Consider the following 24,777-nt stretch of genomic DNA (forward strand, 5'->3'; position numbering starts at 1 on the left):
GGTTCATAAAAAAAGTGTGTTCCTTTACAAGGTCAAAACTTGTGGAGGGTCATAACTTGCATAAAAATTATTTATCTTACATTGAATTTTTCTGTCTTAATAATAATTATTAATACAAATTACATTATTTTTCTGCTTGTTGCAAAAAGATTTAATGTTGTAATAGTAATAGTAGGACTAGGGGTTCTGTATTCTAAGTAGTAAGAAGGAGCAAAATATAGCCTTAAACTGTCCTTAAACTTATATAAGGCTTTTTATAAAATGAAAAACTCAATTGATTTAGAAGTTTTAACATAAGTTGACATGAGAAAAAAAATAGGCAAAATTAAAATCAAATTTCCTCCCCTTCATTTAAAAAAAACTAATCTGAAGGTCGTCTTCTCCGTAAAATAAAAGACGTTTTTATTTTTAAAATTTTTTTTTTAGAAAATAAATGTTTTTTATTATTTTCTTTTTGTACTTTTAATATAAAAAATAATTATTCTAACTGTTTTAGAAGCAAATATGAAATATGTACATCTAACTATTTTCAACAATGTTACTTTAAAAGTCGTCTTTAACACTGAAAATATATTTTGAATTTAAGTTTGAATTACTGAGAAAAATCACAAAACCTTTCTGTATATAAAATTCTCCAAACCTTTCATCACTAAAGTAAAAAATTAAATTTTGATTCAAGCCTTATATTAATAAAGTAACATGATGTCAGTCTATCTGAGTGTACTGAAGGATCTCGCCAACCGCTGAACCGATGTGGTTCTCCTTTACAATTTAACTTCTCAGGTCCAGGGAAGATATGCAACTATATTAGGAAAGCTCATAAGTAAACTCGCCCCTAGAAAATTGTATAAAAATTTGTGTTTTACTATTTCTTTTAATAAATTGAAAATGGAATACTTGCATTTTATTAAATATAGACAGACAATTAAATATTCTAATGATTTATGTTAGGATTATTGTAATAAGTACAATATTTAAATCTCACTAATCCTAATTTATATGGTATTAATTTACTAAACTGTCGAGGGTAGAATATATATTTACTATAATGAATGAGCTTAAATGCAAAAAAAACATGGAACAAATAAAAATAGAATGTAAAAACTAATAGAATTTTTAAAGTCTGAGAATTTTTGTTTTATATTAGTATAATTTGAATGATTAATATCGACTAAATGAAAAACTTTGATACTAAAACACATTTTGTAGATTACAATAACTGGTGGGTAGGTTAGAATACTGCTGGTTTGTACAACCCAATCAAGAATAAAATGTTCATACCATGGAAACATTGATCGTGTTTATAAAACTTTGAAATGTCTGCTCTGTTAATCCTTATTCTATGAGTGCACTGTTAGTAAATTGCTTGCGAAATGAATTATCCGTTTTTGCCCTGTGAGAACTTAAACATTAAATAATCTGTGCTGTGTTCTTTAAATCTCTTAAACTGCCCATATTGCCAGCTACGAAAAGCATAATTTGATATTTAATACATCTAAAAGTAAATCAATAATGAAGTTTTCTTTAGACTATATTCATCCGAAACAGCTATAAATGCCGAATATAATTAGAAACATAATTTGTAAGCTGATTTAGTTTTTGTCAGTTTATTGTTGCAGGTGAGGGATTTAATCTACCCCTCTCCCCTCACATGACATCATCTATTCAAATAATACTTTGAGTTTTACATATTCTATGTATAGTGATTAATCCATCTTAGAAGTTAATAATTGTAAGTTATTTCAACACCCAATTCTACCAAATCTACAAAGGAAAAATCTTACACATGAACGAGTATTTTAACTTCATAACTTCTGATTTAATGATGATCTAATAATGACGCGCATGAGAAAGATAAAAACTTTATAAAGGTAAAGCACATTATTTGATTTTTATATTCATTATTAATCATTTGTGTTATTTTTTCATCAATGTTAGGGCATCGTAGGTACACTCATATACAAAGACCTACCACCCCCCCCCCCACCTTTTTTTAAATCCATTTCAATAATTAGGGGAAAACAGCAACTAATTTTTAAGTTAAGAATCTCTCTTTAATATTCCCATAGATGTTTAGACTAGTTATTTATCATTATCTAATTAACAGAATGATTCGTCAATTTTTTGCAGTACTTAAACAAGATTAATAACATACATAGTCAAAAGCAAAAAAAATAGAGTTAAATCGCATTTTTAACTTTAAAAATATCCAAAAGATAACTTAAAACTGCTCATTTGTTCCACAACTAAAGTAAAAATCATGAATTATTATTCTAAATACCTTATTTTTGATGGATTTTAAAAACATCTTTGTTGCAAAGTAATTAAAAAGCTCATCATTTGAATAATAATCATTATTACAATCATTTAGTACAGCTTTTTTTGTGCTTATTGTTTCTATTTCTATTTCTCTTCTCTGTTTTTGAAAAACCTTTTTTTGGTAGCGAACCTATTCTATAATCAATATTCATCTGCAAGTTTGTCTGTTTGTCTGAAGACTTACGAAATTGAGGGATGCGTGAGTTTCACAGCTTCGATTTGATATAGACGGCAAACATTCTTTGCACGTTTATGTGCCGTTTGTGAAACAAAAGAGAACACCACCAAACTTCTGCTCTATAACTCACTTTGTCCATTTTGTCTATCCATAATTTTGTGATTTGTAACTTATGGATGTTGTCATCCTTTCTTTGCTTATTATTTCTATTCTTCTCCCTTTCTCTCTCTTTTTTTTATAATCTTCCTTTTTTCAATTTTTAAAGCTGCCTTCTTATGTAACGTTAAAGTCTCTAATAAATCCTAATAAATCATGTTTTAAGTAGTATTCTTAAAAAACAAATTTTTACCATATTGAAAAAAATCATCTTTGGAGATTGTGTTGACTCTAAAGTTTTGCAAACATAACAGTTTTTCTTCAGATGAGATATCCCTCCCTTAAAACTGAGATAAAAATATTTGTTTTGGTACGAGGCGACATGTAAAAAATGCGCCACTTAGCCAAAACAATGCTAAACCCAAAATGCAATTGTTTGGCGTTTTTTTAGGGGTGTTGCAATAAAAAAGCTCCATCAGTTGATTTTGAAATGTTATTGATTTTTTTTGTGTATAGGAGGTATTTACCAGCTTATACCAACAATGAAATTAATTCGGAAAAAAAACACGGAACCTACAGTGTTTTTCAGCTGTTGTTGGGGGGGCAACACATCGTAAAATTGACGCCCTCTCCATTTGCCCCCCAAAAATTATTTTACATTTATTTCGCTTGTTGGTTATACCTTATACCTGGGTATTTACACTTTACAATTTTTTTGTTGAGCAAGGAGGGAGGGGTCATTGGGCTCTTGATAATACAAGTACCATAGATTTTACAATCACGCCTGCTTATTCGCTGACATAAAACTTTGGGTACTTTTATTAAATTTCCAACTTCTCAACCAAAAATCTTAATCAATATAAGGAGTAATTTTATTTATCATCATTAGGGATGTACATTGTACATCAATTTATCGTCCATTGTCTTATCCCTTAAATTTAAAAGCTTTTTGATTGTAACGTCATATTGTTTGAAAAGCACTTTGTAAAGGTGTCATACCACCATGCCCAACTAGTAATATTAGAGTTAATAACGCTGTTCTTATAATGAAATATAAAGAATATTCTCATGGTATCACAATAGCATTTAAAAGAGGAAACTAATTTTCCCCCCAAAATATTAAATCTCAAAATATTATCATCACTTACTATTTTCAGAAGTCCTTTCATTCAATTTTCTATATCGTCATGGTCTGATGTTAAAATACCAATAATGTTTTGGTCTACCTTTCAGTAATGATACTTTGGTTTTCAGTAGCATATCTGCATTTTAGTAGCGTCTGTCGGTCGAGCTTTAATAACCTAATCTAAAACTAAATCATTCAGTCTTTGGGAAGTTTGTAAAATTTTCTTTCTCATTCTCTTTCCTTTTATTTTATTATTATTTTAAAAAAGCTCCGCTATCATTGAACGTATTAATCCTTTTTAACCCGTTTTAATTTATTTTTGCTTGTTTTTCTGACTTTTCTTCAGAAGGTTATAAGGATGTTTTTCTTTTAAGTTGACAGCGGTTTTTCAATATTTATACTTTTTCTAGGTAAGTTGAGCTAAAAATATTATTCAAACGTTTTAAAGATGAAAGAAATTTATTGAAACGATTTCTCAAACAAAACAAAAATTATGGTTTTACAGGTGTAAGCTTCTATATTTGTCAATTCCATGGGATTGGAAAAACATTTTGTTAGTAGATTTTATATATTTAAATAAATAGCTGATTTTAAAAAAATTATTTTAAAAAATCTTTATTATCTAAAATATAAAAATTTAACTTAAGTAATTACAATATTAGTTCCATATTGAAGATAATTTTTCCCTAAGCTTTTTCTCTATTCATATTAGATAGTTAAAGATTCTTCTCAATTTACTAAACCACAGCCAAAAAAGGTAAATTGATGAAATGGGAAAAGAAACACTATTGGGGGGACTTTGCTAAACTTGATGCTGTTATTATATCGACATACCACCTCAAATTATATCTTTAAACAGCATATGTCAAAAGTTTGTAAGTCTAAATCTCCTTTTACTAAATTCTTAGTGGTTGCAATTGTTTGTCAGCACAATACTTCCAGGATTAACAAGGCAGAGAAACTGCTGTATCATAGATAATGTCGAATGACATGTATTAATGATTTTTTGCTCCATAAATGGACGTTGAATTATGGTCGACAGTTGCTATGCATTCTATAGGGTTGTGGCGATTCTATAATTTTCAGTGACCTTTATCGTTCTAAGAATCTTCCATATTTTTATCAATTCTTGTAAGTATTGCTTGACTTTTTGTCTTAAAAGGGTTTTAATACTCCCCTCCCTCATAAAATACCCAATATACTAGGACCAACAAAAAATGAAATCAATCTAAATTAAACCAGTTAACATACAGAAGCCTATCTCCTTGATTTATAAATATTTCTATTACCTCAGCAAATCATAACCATGTAGTGCTTTACTAAAATTACACACCTATCCTAAACTAAACATTTATTTTTTTCTTTAAAAGTTTGCTTATTTAAATTTAAAATCTTCGAATATCCGGCACAAAAATGTAATGTTTTTGACACACCCCAAAAGTGTCATAACGCCTGTCAATATTTAAACTATAGCTTTTCTTTACCATTTTTTCTTTTCCACCATTTTTTTCAGTTGTCCATTTAGATCTTATAAATAACAATGCTTTGGCTCAAGTGCAGTTTACTACTTAAAAACAACAACAAAAAGCTTAAAATTTAAGGAGTGATTTGTTACTTGAAGAAAGAAACTATTTGATTTCATTAAAAGATAACAATAAAATACAATAAAATGTACACTTAAATACAATGAAAAAAATCAGAATTATAACACTAAAACTGAAAGCATTACCATATTTGAAACTTGCTACAAGTTTTCCTAAGACGGATTTGATCCATTTTTTTCTATTTTTTCCTCTTACTGAATATTAAATAGCAAAATAAATAAAATAGATAAATTTTCTTGAAATAATTTTATGTTGACGTCCATCTGAAGATTTTTGTCGACCATATTATAATTAATAAAATTGGTAAAGGCTGAAATAGTTTCGACGTGCTATTTCAAGGGTTTATGTAGACTATATTGCTTTAATTTTAAGTGGCCTTTGCTTATATGTACAATATCGACACATCGATAATCTAATTGAACTATGGCTACATACTTACGTTAACTTAATAAGTGACAGGGTTACTAACAGAAACAAAAAATTTCTATACAGTTTTAATATTATTTTTTAGAAAACATTTACCCTAACCTAGAAAAAGGGCAGTACTAATAATTCACTTTTTAAAAGATGAAAAAAAATGTTTCATGTTTTTTCATTTAAAACACCTCATGAATTTTTAAACAGTAATTTTGAAATGCAAATATTTAATTTATGAATTTGGATATTTTTTAGTGGCATAGTTATTCAATAATTAGGTAATGTGCTTCTGTTTTGTGTTTGTTAGCCCGTCCATTGTTATTATTCATAGATAGTGGAATGAATTAAAATCATGAGCAGGATCTTTTCTGTAAATTTTACTAAAAGTAGTAAGCGCTACTTACGGATATAATAGACATTGTTTGAAAAAAGTAAATAATTAGTTTAGCTAAAGTATTTACGGATAGATTTTCAATTATTTTAAACCAAGGCTTGGCAGCCGCGCATAAATTTATTCGTTGCTGCCGATCTATGTTTTAAACTAAAAAGGAAAAATATTTTAATTTTGGTACTGATATTAGTTTAAATCATAACACAAATGATTTCAAAATAAAACTAATTCCCCCCTTCCAGGGGTTTTAATCTAATAAGTCTTTATAAAATCGAATTTAAATATTATTTCCCTTTATTGTAATTCTTTTAGTGTTGAGGACATTTACCACTAACTATTTTAATCTAAAAAGTAAGAAATTGTAAGGATAAGATTCTATGATTCTCCCTTATTTCACCTTTTAATCCATCTTTTCACTTCCTACTGGATTAAACGATCTGACCATTTAACAAGTTCTATGTTAGCAAGCTAAATTAACGACAATTTTTCACCTGTCATAATATCCCCGTATATTCTACATCCATTGTTATTGTCCTTTTTAAATCAAGGACTGTTCTGCTTTTAAGAAAATAAGTCCCAATTCTTTTTGAACATCTTCAATTTCCCTTATTTTGAGACAGTTCTTTTTTTATGACCATAGGCGTTTTTGAGACACCCCTACCGCTGCGAGTTTAATCTAAAACAATGCAACGTTAGGAAATTTATCCCAGCGGGGTGCTGGGGCTAAGCAGCGCCCCCGTCAACCAGTTTGGGGGATAGATAATAATAAAAACAATTGGGTGAAGGCATAAAAAACTGCTTGAATGTATTTTGATAAAATTTCGTTATTTCAATACAAGAGTATCAGAATATTATTACGTGTAGGTTAGGTTTTTAATATTGACAACTGCTCTACATAAGAACTCTGTGATTTTAAAATAAAATGCTTTTTATAGAGCTGCCTATTTTGATATTGTTACAGGTATTGGTGACTATTTTTTTCTAAATCCGTTTAGTCGACATAAACCATTGAAATAGTATGCCAATACAATATTCTAATTTTAACACAGATTGATTTTAAGAAAGCATTGCCCTGTCTTAGAAAGAAGGGAAATTAAATAATATGGTTAAAAACCATTTATTTATCTTATTTAATTGAAATAAATTTTTATTTTTCTATAATTTTTAAAGTAAAGAACACAGTAACAGTGTCTGACTGATTATGACGTAACAAAAAAAAATAGCCAATGAGAGGCCGTTATTGACCAATGGTAAAATTTATAATGGCCTCTCATTGGCTAATTTTTTTTGTTACGTCATAATCAGTCAGACACTATTACTGTGTTCAAAGTAAACAAAGACAATTGTGTTGATGAGAAGCACAGCAACTTTGGTATGAAAACAGAATAGTAACCTCTAATACAGTAAACTATAAAAGAATGGCTCATGTCGGTTAGGCATGGCCGTCGCGCTTCTATACTTCCTTCAAAAGAATTTTTATTGAATTTTCAGAAGTTTAATTTGAATCCAAAATCTTATTTTAATAATACTGTAATCATTTTATTCAACGGCTCATTTTATACTTTTTAAAAATCTTTTCAAATATTGACAAAAATATCAAAATATTTGTATATGAAAAGGTATAAATAGTAATCTTATCAAAATCTGAATCAATACCTTTAATTTTGATTTGACTTTGTGGACAGGGATTTGTCACCTCAAGAAAAAACTATTTTATCTACAACTTTGCAGTTTAAAAATGTAACAATGGAGAATTTATTACAAAATAGGTTAATTATTTTACTTAATAATGGCCATTTTTAAATTGTATAAAAGTTTGAAGAATTATTTTTTATTAGAGTTACCATATCCCTGTTCTGTTTTGACATATTTAGTGTGATTTTACATTTGAATATGCTTTTGATTATGTCTTTAGGGGGTATGGGTACACAAAATGTTTCCTTATTTATACTACCTTATAATATATACTAGCGGCTATGCCCCTAAAAGCCTCTAGGGACAATTGGCTGGGGGTCTATTTTCCCCCGTGAAAGGATGATGTGTTATGAATCTTCCAGGGACAAATGAGAAGCAACACTTTTAAGAAGAATCATTTAGGTTGAGCGGTTAGTAAGATCTCTTAATACAGACACACAAACATCCTGTTATTTTTATTATTTTAAACAAAAATGCCCTAAAAGCATTATAGAAACTGTATATAAATTTGAGGGTCAGAATTTGTTTACAGTCCAATGTCTACTCCCTCCTTAAATATATAAACATCAAAAATTGAATAATCGAGTTCTAAGTACATTAGAATATTTAAATATTTTGGCACTTTGCCTGCGAGAAAAGTACCTTTAGTTATTGTTTTAAGTTTAAAAAGTACTCTTGTAAAAGGTAACCCCTGTAAAATAAACATAACTAAAAAGCTAACAATACTTATTGTCTTATGATATAAGTATTGGTCTCGTTCACAGGCTCTAGGGGGAAACCCCTATAGGGGGTAGAGAGTAACTCTAAACATTTAATGTCCTTTTTGAAAGACAACTTTCTCGGGTGTGTATCCTGAATGCATTTACGCCCTAAAGCTATTTTCCCTACAAAGCAGAACCTAATCGGTCCATCGGTTGGCAAGGATTAAGAAACAAAGGAACTAACGGACGGACATTGTATTGTATAAGGTAAATACCAAACCAAGACTTAAAGTCCATATTTTGGAATACAAATTAAATTTGTGGTGTTCTTAAAAGGCTCTCCATTTCTGCTATGTATATCAGATTCAATATGATAAAGAATTTATGAAATTTCTAATGTCATTCAGTTATAAAAGTATCACATCATACTATAAAGACTCTAGTGGGCAAATCGTGCTGTTATTTTACAAAATAAATTTGTTTATAACCATTTATATCAGATAACAATGATGCGATACTTAATCAATCTAAAACACCATAGGTAGTAGATGGATAGACAGATAGACAGATTTAAGATCAGACAAACGAAGAGACAAATAGATGACTAAAAAGACAGACAGACATATTTCCCCTTTACATTTTATACAACACTGCCCAGGGAGGGAGGGAACTAATTAACTGAAATTTATACTGACCCCAAAGTTTATGTTCTCGTTCTGTCATTCGTTGGTTCTAAACTATAATGGGTTTTACTGATTCTTAATTGATTTGTGCAAGTAACACTGTTTAGAAGTTTCCATTTAGAATTTAAAGGATTGCGGGTACATTAATCTATAATCCCGTCATTCCTTTAGATCTCTGATACTACCCTACATAAATTTAGAATACAAAAGAAATAGTTTTTATTCAGTCAAAATCCCTCCTCAACATAAAACATTAACCCAAATCTTTAATAACTCTTTTAGACAGTCTCATTTTAGTTTACTATATTGTAAACTGGCAGCTACGCCCCTAGCATCTAGAGGCTCTGTATTTTAAGAGCAGGGTGGTGGGGGGGAGACAGAAAATATTCAAACCCATTTTTTTACTTAAATCTTAAAATAAAAGAACCTTATTAAAATCCTGGGGCCTTTTTAAAGCCTTCTATAAATTTTAAAAAATATGTTGTTACAAACAAAAAACTTGCTGGTTATATGTAAGGATATTATATCCCTATATAAAAGTAAAATGATGTATATTTGTCTAGCTGTGTGTTTATATGAACCTAAAGATCTTGTTAACCATTGCCCTTCTTTACAGAGAAGCTTTTTACATGGAAGGCACCTCCACTCTCTTAACAGATATCGCCCCTAAAAAAATACAAACCCAAAAAATATTTTTCACTTTTCATTTCTTTTTTTAAACTGAAATGGATAGTGGATGGTCTATTTAACCCCCTTGTTACCCATAAATTCCACTAGAGACCTCTATGAGCGTAGTATCAGCCAGCTTAAAATATTGATCAGCATTAAGGTTTTGTATGTGGTCTGTAGTAGATGCGCTGTAAACTACCTGATTACATGTAATAAGTTTATCAGGCTAAAAATCTGTCTGCTGGTCGGATAATCTTACCAACTTCAAATTTGTCTATTTACATCAGTGTTCCATATGTGTTGCTAAAATAACAAGAGAGGAAGGAGACATTGGTCTGTTTTTTACACTAGTCTAAAAAGTTTTTAAACGTTTTCTCATTCGTTGGCTTTTGGGACTATCAATGAACTTTGATCAAACGTTTAAACTACTTATTTACAGATGGGGTAACTCTGTGTATCTTCATTGGGGATGTACATCAACCTATTGGTCATTGTATTATCCCTTTAGATCCTTGCAAAATTGTACATTCAAAAATTCAAGTGAACATAAATTTATCCCCCACTGTCATATTATCAATGTCTTGCTAATTTTTACTATTTTTTTCGAGGATTTTTATTTGTATTAAAATTACATGTTGAAGATTATAATCCTAGTAAGACATAATCATGATATCAAAGATATTGTGCATCATAACATTTTAATCTAATAAATCATTTAAAGGTTTGGACATTTAAACTATACTTAAATTTTAAGAAATTTCATTTATAAACTAAGAATCTTTTAAATTTATTTAAAAACATTAATTTTTATTAAACGTTATTAATAATCATTACAACGAAAGATGGAATAATAATTTTAACAAGGATAGTTATGTTTGTAAGTAGAACAGCAATAACAAAGTAACCATTTATTAGAAGTAAAATGTATTTTGACAAGTTTATCTTATTATGTAATGTAGAAAGTCTTTTTTGTATGTAGTATATCTACTGGAGTGTTTGATTTCAACATTTTAAGGAAGCTTCACATAGGTCCCGTGTTGTTTTTATTCTACTTTTTTTTTTTTATAATCTTTGTATGGTTTGAGGCTTTTTTTTCATATCCCTCTCTCCCCTCTGAATACATAGCTCCAGGTTGCCAGGACGCGGCTGCTAGTATTTATACAATTTACTTAAAGAATGATTTCGTTGGTTAGCTCCTTTAACTATCTATTTTTTTATTCCTTAATTAAAAGTTGAAGTAAATTACAATAGCTGACTTGACGTGTTGACGCACGTACTGACCCTATTTATAGAGTAGCTGCGTTGAGAAAATTATAAAGAATTTTAAATGAAGATCCTTATTGCAATTATTAAACATTGTCCGACAAATAATAATTGCATTTTAAGATATTAAAATTAAACAGGATAAAGAATAACAATCTATACAAAAAATCTTTTCACCTAGATTTATTGAGGGGGAAGAAAAGGTAGTTGATCTTGATTGATATTGTTCTTTATTTCCTTGCACATAATATCAATTAAGACTAAAGTTCTCGACGTGAAAAAAACCCTTTGTTTAATAAAAGTTGTTACTCCCCCAACCACTAGGGGAGTTCAGCAATATAGCCTAAAACCATCCTAAGGTATTTTAAGCTTTCATAAAAAGTACAACCAATTCGAAGTATTATTTTCCTCTAACTTGATTGGCAAAAAAGTTAGAGACAAAATAAGGATTCTTAAGGGCAGCTAAAAAATTACCAAATAGTTTTTCTCATTATATTTCCTTTTCTATGGCTATGAAAGCCTTAACAATAAGAATAAAATTACGCAAGAAAACAAGAATACTTTTTTAAATAAGAGCAAAATCGTAAAATGATCTTAATTTTATATTGGTTTGCTATTAATAGGTTAGCAATTATAATCAATATTTTATTACTTGGAAGTTGCACTCTGATAAAGTGATGCTTGCAGATGGCTAAAATAACAATATCTTCTTTACCTCATTCCCTCCTACTTTACTGGATGAGCGAACTGAACAATAAAGAGGTCCATATTAGCAATCTAAATTGACGACAGTTATATTATCCACGTATATTCTATATCAATTTCGTTACTTAAAGGTTAAAAAAGTATTTAATGCAACGTTTGTGTTCCAAAATTTCCTTCTGGATAAATTGACGAAAACTAAGAAATATTCTAGATATATTTATTAATGAAAATAGTAGTATAGAGTAGATGCACGTTTAAAAAAAAAACTCCGAGTGAAAGCCTTAAAATTATACTTTTTTATAAAGAATACAAGGGTGCTAATTTATATTGAAATATTCCTTTTCAAACATTAACACAAAAATATTTATGGCTAACCATTGTATTATTTTTTTACTAGCGAAGCCACTCTATAATTTAAAATATGAATTCCTAAGTGACCTATTAACAGTTTTGTACTACCTAAGCTGTAATTCTTTAATCAACATTGATCTGGAAGTCATAACAGTGCTTAGGGATAATTTTACAGTCAAAGCTTTTAACCTGGTTTCTAGGGGCCAACAAAACTGAAATCAATATTTTTTTTATAATATCGACATTATGACCATAAAAGGGATATATCATATGTTTTACAATTTTGTCATTTATATTTGATTTATTCAAAACATTACTTTGAAACATATAAATCCTTGTTTAATTTTTCAAACCCCTTATAAAGAATAGACGGTAAAAATAAAGGGATGGGTTTGTATAATATTTCTTGTAAAACAATTAGCTGGCATCAATTTTTTAATTAATTGTTCTCTAAAGAGAGATTTAAAGATAAGATAAGATTGTTTATTAAGCTTAATCAGCGGAATTCTAACCTAAAGGGCTCAGCAGCCGCATGGAAACTTAGAAATTATATCTAGACTTGTTCACATGACTTTATTATTACTTGGATCTTACACCAGATTACCATGTTTAGGTTATGCCGTATGTAATAATGATTTAGCAAAGGAATAAATGTATTATTGTTTTCAACCTACATAATGGCAACATTTAATTTAGAGGGAAAATTAATTTATAATTCATTAACCTATCCATGGATCTTTAAGCAAAAAGCTTTGATCCCAATATCAGCAAATCTTATTTTGATATATTGATATTAAACAATTTAATATAGGTATTATGTTCCTATAAATTATCGGCGTTTAATCAATAACGTTGGCTGATTTTTCGCAAATTTGCTAAATATGAAGGAAGATAAATTTGCATATAATTTCAAAGTAAAGGCAACAGTTTTAAAGTTGTGTCTAATGATCATAGGAATCATCATTTCAATAGTTATATCAATATAGACCATGTTTTTATAAAAAAAAAACTTTAAAAGCTATTGTGAAAATATAAAATGTGCAAAATGGACTACTGAAACTTTCATAGTTAGAAAATCTTTGATTTTAAAACTTTGAAGAAAAAAAACAAGGTCTTTTTGCAGATATGGGTTTGCAACAAATTATACTTTACATGATATTGGTATTATCATGTTATAGTAATAGCTACTATCTGGAATTTAATTTAAAGGGTTATTTTAAAAACGTTTTGAGAAATTTATTTTATACTTTTAGGTTAGGCATAATTTAAAGAGCCCCAAGAAGATAGTAGCCCGTTGGAGAATGGACCTGAAGGGTTAAAGCCATGCATTGAATAGAAACATGTATTTTTTAATAAAGGGTCTATTTACGGGTTAAAGTGAAAGCATTATATATTTAAGTTAGCATTTTTTTTATAATAAAGCTACCCCATCCCTCCCTACTAAAATCCACTAATGATTGGCTCAATGACGTTGCTAAAAAAAATCCTTCAATCAAATATAATTATAAAATTGACATTTAGAAAAAGGGAAATCTATATCATTTATATTTTGGATAACATGAGATATATGGGGGTTTGCTTAATCTACAACCAATTCTTTCTCCCATATAATTTTGACTGGCAGATAAAGTAGAGTAAAATATTTCCCTATTCTATATTTTTTATGTTAAGATTATAATTTTTTTAAGGAGTTTAATTTTTGCACAATTTCCTGTTATGCTAAATCTCATCAAAGGTGTAATTTTACATTGATCAATTATGCAGCGTGTTCCAACGTTTACACCAATAAGAAGTATCTATTTGAAAAATGTGTATTTTTATTTCTTGATGACATTTTTTGTCTAAAAACAACACATTTTTCAATAATTATCATATTTTGAAGGCTAAAAAATGTTTTTTTTACATTTTTTTATGAACATTGTTCACCTCGACACCTTATTTCCTTTGTATAAGAAGTAATGCAATCAATCTTATACATAGTTAGGCAAGACTTTTTATTATGTTTAAATAAAATAGAACAATATCCTGCTCAAATTTGATATAAATAGTTCAAAATATGTTTTATAATTCTTAAAAAAATAGATTTTAGAGCTAAATTATTGTGGAACTTTTTGTCAATTCTCGTTTTTTGAATTAAACCATCTTATATAAATTTCAGGTATGATCAAATAAGATGCATGTAAGCCTTCTTAAACCATCATAAAAATGAAACATTTGTGAAAAAGTACTTTTATAAACAATGATAAAGTGAAAAAATATGTGAAAAAAAATAAATATCTGCAGATTTGAATGAAAATGTTGAAGTTTTATCTGATTATGTCGTCTTAGTTTCCTGAAATGTCGTTGTAGTTGTAGAAAAATTAACAATATGTCGTCTTCCATCAATGCACCACCTAAGGTAAGCATATTTTCAACAGCACAGCAACTCTTGAACAATAGCCTGTCCATCTGTCACACAGTGAGCCCAGGAATCCAACTTTGTGGAAAAAATTATTTTGCCCAAAAATCGAACTTTAGAAAATCAATTATTTTAAAAGTCCATGTTAATATTCATCATATTAGAGGAGGTTTGCCATTTTAAATTAATGAAAAATATAAAAAATTAAAGTTTTTATGGCCTTCTGAAGTTGTTACCCTGGAATTCACAAAATTTAGATACAAAAATCTCCCAAAAAAATGATTTTTTATTTTTTTTTGTTTTACTTGCCATTTAATCAAATATTAACTTAGGACGTAATGTAATATCATTTTAGAAACGTCGTGCAATTATCTAACGCTGGATAACAAGAAACTAAATAGTTTTGTATAAAAAAAACCTCTTAAATCCATATTAAAGAAAGTTGGTGAAAATGCAAAAAAGAGCACATTGAATATTTTTTAAAGCTCTGATTCAAATACCTTGATCTTTTTAGCAACGAGGTGAAAACTTTTAGGATTGAGTTCTAGCATTATTTAGGCAATATATAAGAGGATCCCGTTGGTCTTATTAACTTTCACTTAGTTGCTTAACCTCTATAGATATTTTTGTAAAGGTCATTATTAAGCTAAATTTAGTTTAGGTATAATCTTTGTATAAAAGAAACCGAATATGTTTGTGTACCAAAGGATCTTGCTAATCACTGAACCGATATGGTTCTCCATTAAATAGGTTCACATAAGTCCTGGAAAGGTTAATAACTATTTTAGAGGAGGGTACTACCACCCTCTAAAGAGAAATTGCCCCCCCCCCCCGAAAAAAAAAAATATTTTCTTCAATTTTTCTTTTTATAATTAAAATTAAGACTGGATGTTTGTTGGCTCAACCCCCCCCCCCCCAAAAAAAAAAAATAAAAAATAAAGGATATGTAAATATGCCCCCCTCCCAACAAAAAAATAAGTTTTTCTTTTTCTTTTTAAAAATAATTCTGCCAGCAGCTAGCCTGCCAATCCCTTTTTCCTGCACCCTTTGGTTATACTCCATGGGCAAGATTCAGCTCTTGTCATCCTATTGGTCAATTTTAAACAAAATCCGCCAGCAATCGAATTGATCAACTTTAAATTTAGTAGGAAGATCTTAATTTTTTTGTGGAAAATGAGACAGCCAGCCGGGCTGGAGACAAAGAATTATGGGGGGGGGGCGGATAATTTGTGGGGGAGGGAGGGCAGCCCAGATTAGCTAAAATTTTCACAAAAAAATAAATAAAGTAGTTCATCTATTTTAAGCTACCTAGTTAAATCATTTAATTTTAATTTAGGGAAAAATTTGTCAAAGTATCAAAATTTAACATTTTTTTGAGGAGGGGGGGGGGAGATGTTTTGCCCCCCCTTATCGCCCCTTGGGATGAGGGGGGGGGGAATTTTAGGTTATAGGAATTTTTCTTATATATATATCAAAATACATTTTAAAATAAGCGAATTAGAAGAAAAATATCTTATTTTTTCACTTTTGGGGGGTGAGTTTTAACCCTTTTCCAGTAGACCCAATGGGGGTTTAGGGTAAATTTTGTATTTTTAATACAGAGTACTCTAAATTACTTTAAATTAAAAAAAATAATTGAATTTGATGGAAAAATGAGGAAGTTAGGATAAGAATTATAACTATTATACATTTTGGGGGGATATCTTGGCCCCCAAATCATCTTGGGAGGGGGGAAGGGGGTAATTTTGTTTGTTCTGTAAAAGATACTATAAAAACCTTCCAATCAAAAAAAAAATGTTCGATTTGGTTAAAGAATAAGGAAGTTATTAATTTTTTCCACAAAATTGGATTCCTGGGCTCACTGTGTGTCAGTAACTAAGTTTGCCAATGCATTCAAAACAGATGGCAAGGAAAGCCTTTAAAACTTAGGTTACTTTTAATTGGTTGATACAAACTATTAATATCCAAACTTTTTCACCAAAAATTTTATTATGTAAATCGCAATTGGGAGCTACTTCAATTATATATCCAATGTCCATTTTCTAATTAGAAATATGAAGATGATAGTTAATCTATTGTAATGTAATGCTTACTTTAGGTGCAGAGAACCCAATCAAATCTCGGTGACAAAATCCGGCACTTATTTGGATTAGAAATACCAAGGTATCAACATTTTTTAATTATCATCATTACATAAAAGTAACAGGATGTCTAACAGGATGTCTTCTGTTGCTTAATATCTCCCTAAACAGTGAAGCTTCTTATAAGGCCAGGGAAGTTATATAACTATCTATAAGAAGAGTACCTTCAACCTCCAAAGAAAAATTGCCTATGGAAAAAATACCCCAATTTTTTGGCTTTTAAGTGTACCTGGAGGCTTCTAGTTATTATGAAAATTCAATTACCCTATTCTCAATTTAATCAAACATTTTATTAAGATCTAGAAAAGAGCAGTTCCTAAGCACAGGTAACCTGGCAACTGCTGGAGGCTCCAGCAGCAATGGAGGCCATCGTGACCCTTGCAGTGGGCCTCTGTCACTACCTGTAGGAGCTTCACACACACAGGAAGATGTTACTGGTTTGTCCAGGTCTGTTTCCTCTCCATCAAAAGATAAAAGTCATAAAAGGTAAGGTTGATTATATTTCCGTTCATTTTATAATAATATACATTTTGTATATATAACATATTTATATTTTTAGAAATTCCTCCCAGCCCTCCCCAAAATCTCAGCGATACCAGCGCAACCCCAACAGATCCAACTTTGCTGGTGGTGTTGTGGGCGGAGCTGCAAGTCAGCTGATCAGAACTGGTTTATCAGTGTCTCAGCACGACTTGTCCACTGCACAGGCGCTGTACAATGCTGCGTCCTATGGAAAGCTGAATAGGTCGTCTTCGTCAGCACGTGGTAAAGAAAAGTCCGCAAGATCCCTCTCAATTAGTAGGTAAGAGTTTACTTTTTATTGTATTTGTGATTAAATTTTATATACAATACTAATAATAGGCAGCCTAATAGATTGATTGATAGGGAGGTTGAAGGAAGGACAGATGGATTTATGGATAAGAAAGACAGATTCATAGATAAACAGATAGAGGAGATGTTAAACAGATGGCTTGATAGATACTGATGGACAATTGAATGGATAGTTAGAAGACAGATGAATTGGTAAATAGATAAAAAGACCAATACTGTAAGAAAGCTAAGAAATGATAAATTGCAGGTATGATCATGTCAGCCGTTCTACTTCTGGTCATAGTAACAGCGGCAGCACTAGTAACGCTAACAGAAAACAGTTGCTAGCCCCGTCACAGAAAATCCGACGAACCGGCCTACACTCCTGGTTCGGCTCCAATCCTCAGTTGCCGTGGCGGACCGAGTCTGAATCGGTGGGCAGGCGGCGGGAGGATAGTGAATATTCGGCGTCAAGATCGTTGTCACAGTCGAGTAAATCTAAGGAATGGTTTATGTTTAGTTTTTAACTTCTTAAATCTGCCAAATATTTAGGTAGCTTGTTGTTGCTACACTATTTATTGACATGTATGTCCTTGTTAAAATTTGCCGTGCAAATTGAAAATCGGCGCATCCACTCTTTTTTTCACTGCCTGCATTTAAATATAGCAAGAGCACCACTTTTATTTACACTCAGCAATTTGGGGATAAACAAATTTTTAAAAAGATTTTTACAAAAGTAAATGTAAATAGAACAGCAATGAAATAAATAACAGAATAGCACTTTTAAAGGAAAATGATTTTTGCGAATGTTTGAAAATCAAATAGTTTATATCCTAAAATTTTGAAGTCCCTCAATAAATTTGAAATTATTGTAAGGACGCACAGACATGAATTAATTAATAAATATAATTTTTTGTTCCATTTTTTACCATTAACATATTCCTATTTCCCTTGTCGAAACCCCCTTTCGCTTTAGGGTCATTTCACAATGCAGTTTACACTCGACTAACAGGGAGGTCTCCAATCATTTACGCAAAAAATTTTCATTAGCAAATAGGTTATTCTGAAAATATTATAATAGCAAAAGGTATCTACAGGATGAAAATGACTTAATATGTACCAAAAATTACTTTGTTTATATAAAAAATCGTAATTACTTGATAATGAATTTAAAATAGAAAAAAATATTTTTAAATATTTTGCGGTTTTGATAGGTCAAAACTCACCAATGCCTTAAAATGCGCTTTTAAAGATAGGCCAGGGTTTAGGCTAAATATTGGGGAATGTTACAGTTAGAAACATCTGAAAAAATATTTATACAGATTGACAGCAAGAATGCAGTAAAAAGGCCTGACATATGCCTCGAAAAAAAATATTCTTATCATCTAATAGTTTTGAATATCTTAAAGGACAAACAAATGCCTAAAATATTGGAATAAAAAAGAAATCAAACTACAAAGCTTAAGAAATTGCTTACTATTTGCATTTCCATGGATTAAGATAACCTTTTTAAAAAGGCAAAAATGTTTATTTATCTACCTTTATTAAAAGCTATGAAAGTAGAAGATAAAAATGGGTGCTAAATGCTCTTTTATTGGCTGTAAATCAATTTGAGAAATAAAATTGAACAACAAGAGGCCAAAAGGTGTAAACCTTAAAAAGATTGTATAGAAAGATAGAAAATAAATAAGGATAGAAAGACAGAAAATAGGTAAATGGATAGATAGAAAGGTGTAAACAGATACTAAGAAACAAAGATAAATAATTGGATAGACTGTTTGATAGATATACAATTCGATGGATAGAGAGATAATTAAACAGACAGGTACTTTATAGATAGATAGATACTTAGACAGGTCGATGTTTAGATAGATAGATAGATGTATTATTTATATATAGAACTTAACACTACAATACATACATTGATAAATGAACCGAGCCAAACCCTTATTCTATATGTAAGTAGATGCCAAGATTGTTAGCCCTGCGGGCTCCTAATTACTGTATTAAAAATTCATCTTTTCACCTAAAGCGACAAATCTTGAACCTGAAGCAATACAGATGTAAATACGTAGTCTTCATTCAACAAGGATAATTTGTTAATATGAAGAGCAGCAAGATCAATTTGATATCATTTCAGAAAAGTTTCAGCAAAATTTTATTGAGCAAAATGATATAGATATTTTTACTTTAAAGATTGAAAATGGTTCTTACCTCTTTAGTGTCAGATGCGTGACATAAATAGTTTGATTATGGAGATTGCCTGGACATAAAACAGGCGCAACTCGTTACCAAAGATACCTCCAGAAAAAGGTCGTGCAAGAGTTGTATAATGTTTAGCCGTTTAATTATGCATTAAAATAGCAATATTTGGTTCAGAAATACATAAAAAAAACTTATTGGGTATCACGTTCTTGAGCGGTTGTCCAGGTTTACGCTTGTTTTGTAATGGCCGCGCTCTGAAACATCAGAATTAGAGTAGTTTTTATTTTACTATAATAAATCAAGGAGTGTGTGAGATATTTCTTTTTAACAAAACATTTTGGCCTCTAACTTTACACAAACAAACACACACACACACAAAAAAAACACTTTTTATTTTAACATTTTTCTTCACGTGAACTATTCCACTTAATTTGTTATAATTAAGATCTTGCTTCCCTGAAAATAAAAGGCTTTTATAAATATTATTTATAACCCAAAAGAAACTTATAATCAAATATTGAAGAGTTGTAAATAATGGTTATTTAAATCTATAGGCAAAGCTAAGCATTTAAAACATCTTCGATTACATAGAATGCGAAAAATTTAGTATTTTTTGGGAAAATGTATAATTTCAAGTAACAGTAGGTTTATGTATTTTTTTTTATTATTCATATATTTTTATATTTTTTTTCCATTATGACTTTAAAACCAATTCGTATACGCTAGATTAGAACCGGTTCTCAACCAAAATAAAAAATCATGTAGAGCATCATATTACAGACAATTTCTCCCGAATATTAAAATAAAAATCAAATCAATACCAATATTGTTAGCCCAAGCCTTCGGCCCCATGGAGCCAACATAGTTGATTTTAATCTTATAGTTTTTTTCAAATACATTTTATATCCGTGGAAAGCTGTCTTTAACACGATGCAATGGTTAACTATCATAAAACTAAAGTGGATTAATTATGATTTAGAGTTACGCACTTTCTAGTTAACGCAGCTCTAGTAGTCAAGCATTCCTAAAACATTTATTGCTTGGTTACCTCAATTCAAAAAAGCTCCACGACTTCGGACTAGGCCTTTTTATTACTAGGCCTTGCTTAAGGGATCCAGGGATGAGACACTCCTTATAATAAACTAGCAGGATATGTGTGTGTAGGGGCTCAGTAATTTTTGTCAATTTTTTTATGACAAATACATTTATGACAAGTGAATTTATGACAAAAATTACTGAGCCGTGTGTCCGTGTTTACCGAAAGGTCTTGCTAACTGCTGAACCGATATGGTTCTCCTTTACAATATATCTCACAGACCCTGGGAAGGTTTATAGCTATTAGAGACGGTACAGATGTATAAACTTAAATATTGGGAGGAAGAAAGATATGTTGATTATTTAGACATCAGTATCTTTTCCCTGAATTTATAACAATTGAACAAGGACATGTTTGTCTAATAGTGGGGGAGTAATGAATATAGCTATTATATCAAGAAATAAACATGTATGGTTTTATGCTTTAATGATAACAATTTACACTATTTCTTTTTGTTTACAGCCAAAGTATTTAAAAACTGGTTGATTCTCTTTATGAAAAGTTTTATATAGAGGAAAAAATAAATTACAGAGGAACTGTAGAAAAATATATAAGCCTCAAAAATAAATATTCTACAAAACAAAGAAGAGCAATTTAAAATACCTAAATAAAAATATATAATTTCAGAATTTGAATTTTATGTATAAATTGACTAAAATTAAATAAGGATTATTTTTAAAAATATCATCATTTTTATTCTAGTTTTTTTTTGTTGATAATTACCTGCAGAGGTCTTCAATCTTTTGTGTAGTTTCCTTTTATAAACTCCCTACGTCAAAGAAGAAAATAAGATATGTTTCTGATAAGGATAAGTAGGGTTAAATAAGCCAATACTTTTGATTTAAAAGAACACTCTAGATAATGGTGTGTCCAAATTTTGAATTCTTTTTTTAACATCTTTTGTCTGTAAGTCCTTTCTTTACCTCGCCATTTTATTTATGTGATGACAGTACAAAGGGATGTTTGTAAAAGCATACAGTATACAAAATTGATTTTACAACAGTACTTTATTGACTTAGATACAATCACACACACAAATATGCACACTCAACTTATATACACACACTCACACACACACGCACGCGCCGTACTTTTACAAGTAACGAATGTAAAACAAGTATAATGATGTCCATAGGTGCTAGTTACTTAACTCTAGAAAAATATAACAAACTAGTTGCTTCGCCCCTAGCCTCTAGGGGCTTTGCCCCAAGAGGTTTGATAAACGTAACTTTTCGTATTTTAGGTTTAAAAAAAATTTGAAGAAATTTTTATTTTTTTGGGGGGGGGGGGAATTTTTATTTTTTTGGGGGGTTGGGGGTGTCCCACCCCCCGAGAAAATATTTATAAACTTTCCCAATACCTACGAGAAGCTACCCTGTAAAGGAGAACCCGATTGGTTCAGCGGTTAGCGAGATCCTTCGGTACAAACAAAAAAAGCTTACTACTTTATATAATAGGATAGATAGTAAATTGGATTTACAGAATAATCAATCATCCTTATACAAAAGAAACAGGATGTCTATCTGTCTCTCTGTGAGTACTGAAGGATCTTGATAACTGCTGAACCGATATGGTTATCCTTTACAGTATAGCTTCTTGTAAGTCCTGGGAAGGATCATAACGTTATTGGGGTGGATGGTCCCAACCTATCAAGAGAATGCGCTTCTAGATCTGCCCCCCTAGAAAAAAATAATAAGTCGGATTGCCCGCTACCCAAAGTGTCCCTAAAGACATACAGGCGTGATAAATCTGTATAAGAGACATAACTATACAGCCTAATAAAGTTAAATATAGAGCAGATTTTAATACATACATGTCTAATCAACTAAAAAAGTAAAGGTTGAAAAAGTCATGAAAAAGTTTTATTATATTTAAATAGAAGTTAATACCAGTGCTTGACTATACATTTAATTCTTATTGCAAACAGTAAATGTTGATATATATTCAAATCAAGGGCAAAAGAAACATCGCAAATTCTTTCTTCAGACTAATAAATGAGCCTCGGAAGGTCAAATTTGGGTTTAGTATTTTCAAAAAGATGCATAAGAAATACATTTTTCTGGCAGTCAATATCATTGAGACAGGTTGTATCGTTTTATTTTTACTATTATTATTCAATAATTTTTAAGAATGAATTAAAACCAAACATAAACCAATTGATCAGACTTGGACTGAACGAACCTACTGCATTCGTTCACGTCTGGCAACCGCGTACCCAGAAGGAGGTGGCGACACTGGCCACTACAGTTTCCCCGGTAAACCAACCTGTTGTTCACGTGACAATGGAGAACCGGTTTCCGCGATGACGTCACAATCAGCTGTTCTTGGCGCCAACGAGGTGTATCAAACCAAAGCTTCAGGTATGATTTTTTAACATGAAAAGAAATAGAAGGGGAATAATTGGAATGATAGGTGTTTTAAAACGTCAATTTCATCAGATAATCACAAAAAAGAAAGAACAATAAGGTATTTTTACAAGTAGTTAATTGGAACTAAAACTTTTTAAGGTATTTTAGGTTGATTGTATAAAAAATTAGGTGTGTAGCTAAATATGATAGTTATGCCCTATAGATGGGTATACCCAACCTTTTTACTGTTATATATTATGTTTGCACAAAGATAAAAATGGCTGTAAACTCTACCAAAAAATATCTTGTTTTTTAGCATAACATGGATGCAATTGCATTGTTATTTACAATCTTTTATTGTCCATTTTATTTATATTGACAAACTATAAAATGAAATTAAAAATTTAAAAATGTTTGCTTACCAAATTTTTATGGTTAAGGATAAAAATAAATTATTTCAACACAGATATATAGGTTTTCGGTCATTTTCAACATGACTTTTTAAAATGGTTTATTATTATAATTTGGCATTTCAATATCTGCGTAAAGCTGTCTATAATACGATGCGATAACTATTCTTAAGATAAAAAATCCCATTCTTTAAAACTTATGCAAAGATAATAAATATTTTTTTTTATAAACATCTTTGCATATAAAATAATTTTATACTTTTATTAAAGAACATTTATAGCAATATCATAAACATGAAACATTATACATTTTGCAATAAAGAGGAATTTTCTTTTATGATAGCAGGATAAAACAACTAATGATAATTTTACCACCCAAATGTTGATAAATAAAATTGCCCTTATTGTTCTAAAAGTTTTAACACTGCTAATAAATCAAGATTTGATAGAAATAACCAAAGTTTTCAGCCAGCGAATGAGGAAAACTTTGGATGCCAACTAAATTTTCAGTCAAATATCCCTTCCCTCTCTGTACTTTTTTGCAATTATTTTTCTTTGCAGTTGTATGATAAATTTTTTCTTCTACTATTTTCTTTATCTATAGCATTAAGCCTGTCCTTTTAGTAACCCGCATAAGTTTTAATTAAGACCTATGCACATCTTACTATGGCGATCTCTGCGGGCTTAATAGGTGTCCATATATTCTAGCAAACTTTTGTCTGACATCATCATGATGCAAAAAGATAATATAAAAACTACATATTGTCAGGGCGGGAGAGTACATTGGGCTGCTTATTACACTAGTCCCCGGATCAGTTTTATAATAACATTTTTTTTATTGGCTGCATAGACAATTTGTGGACTTTTATTGAATTTTGATTGGTTGGTTAATTAAGTTGAGTGTCCATAAGTGTCAACCACTAATTGTTATCTACAAAACGGGTAATATTGTGTACCCACATTTGGGATGTACATCAATTATCGGCCATTGGCTTATCCCTTTCATAGAAATTGTATTAAGAATTTCCTTATTGAAAAATTGTACAGCATTGCTCAAGAATACAATTAGCTAATTTTTTTGTCTTTTGTAAGCAATTGTACATGAACAACTTGTGAATAAACAAAGTGATCAATTTTGACATGATATTGCTGTCAACATAGTTCTAAAGCA

General features: G+C 30.1%; 2 protein-coding genes across 2 annotated transcripts in view; one reads left to right on the top strand and one right to left on the bottom strand.

The window, feature by feature from the left end:
* The window catches only part of LOC145327636 (glutaminyl-peptide cyclotransferase-like), a 526,230-nt gene that overhangs the window by 365,665 nt on the left and 135,788 nt on the right, over positions 1-24,777 (bottom strand). The window lies entirely within an intron of this gene.
* Positions 14,410-24,777, top strand: part of LOC145327626 (uncharacterized) — a 189,105-nt gene continuing 178,737 nt past the window's right edge. Inside the window, exons 1-6 of the mRNA XM_080171167.1 lie at positions 14,410-14,596; positions 16,695-16,759; positions 17,035-17,223; positions 17,297-17,539; positions 17,816-18,048; positions 23,011-23,208. Of these exons, the coding sequence (XP_080027293.1) occupies positions 14,567-14,596; positions 16,695-16,759; positions 17,035-17,223; positions 17,297-17,539; positions 17,816-18,048; positions 23,011-23,208 (958 nt within the window). The 5' untranslated portion in view covers positions 14,410-14,566. The remainder of the gene's footprint in view (positions 14,597-16,694; positions 16,760-17,034; positions 17,224-17,296; positions 17,540-17,815; positions 18,049-23,010; positions 23,209-24,777) is intronic.

Source organism: Acartia tonsa, chromosome 9 (assembly GCF_053477335.1).
Source record: "Acartia tonsa isolate MP-2025a chromosome 9, ASM5347733v1, whole genome shotgun sequence".
Taxonomy (NCBI): Eukaryota; Metazoa; Arthropoda; class Copepoda; order Calanoida; family Acartiidae; genus Acartia; species Acartia tonsa.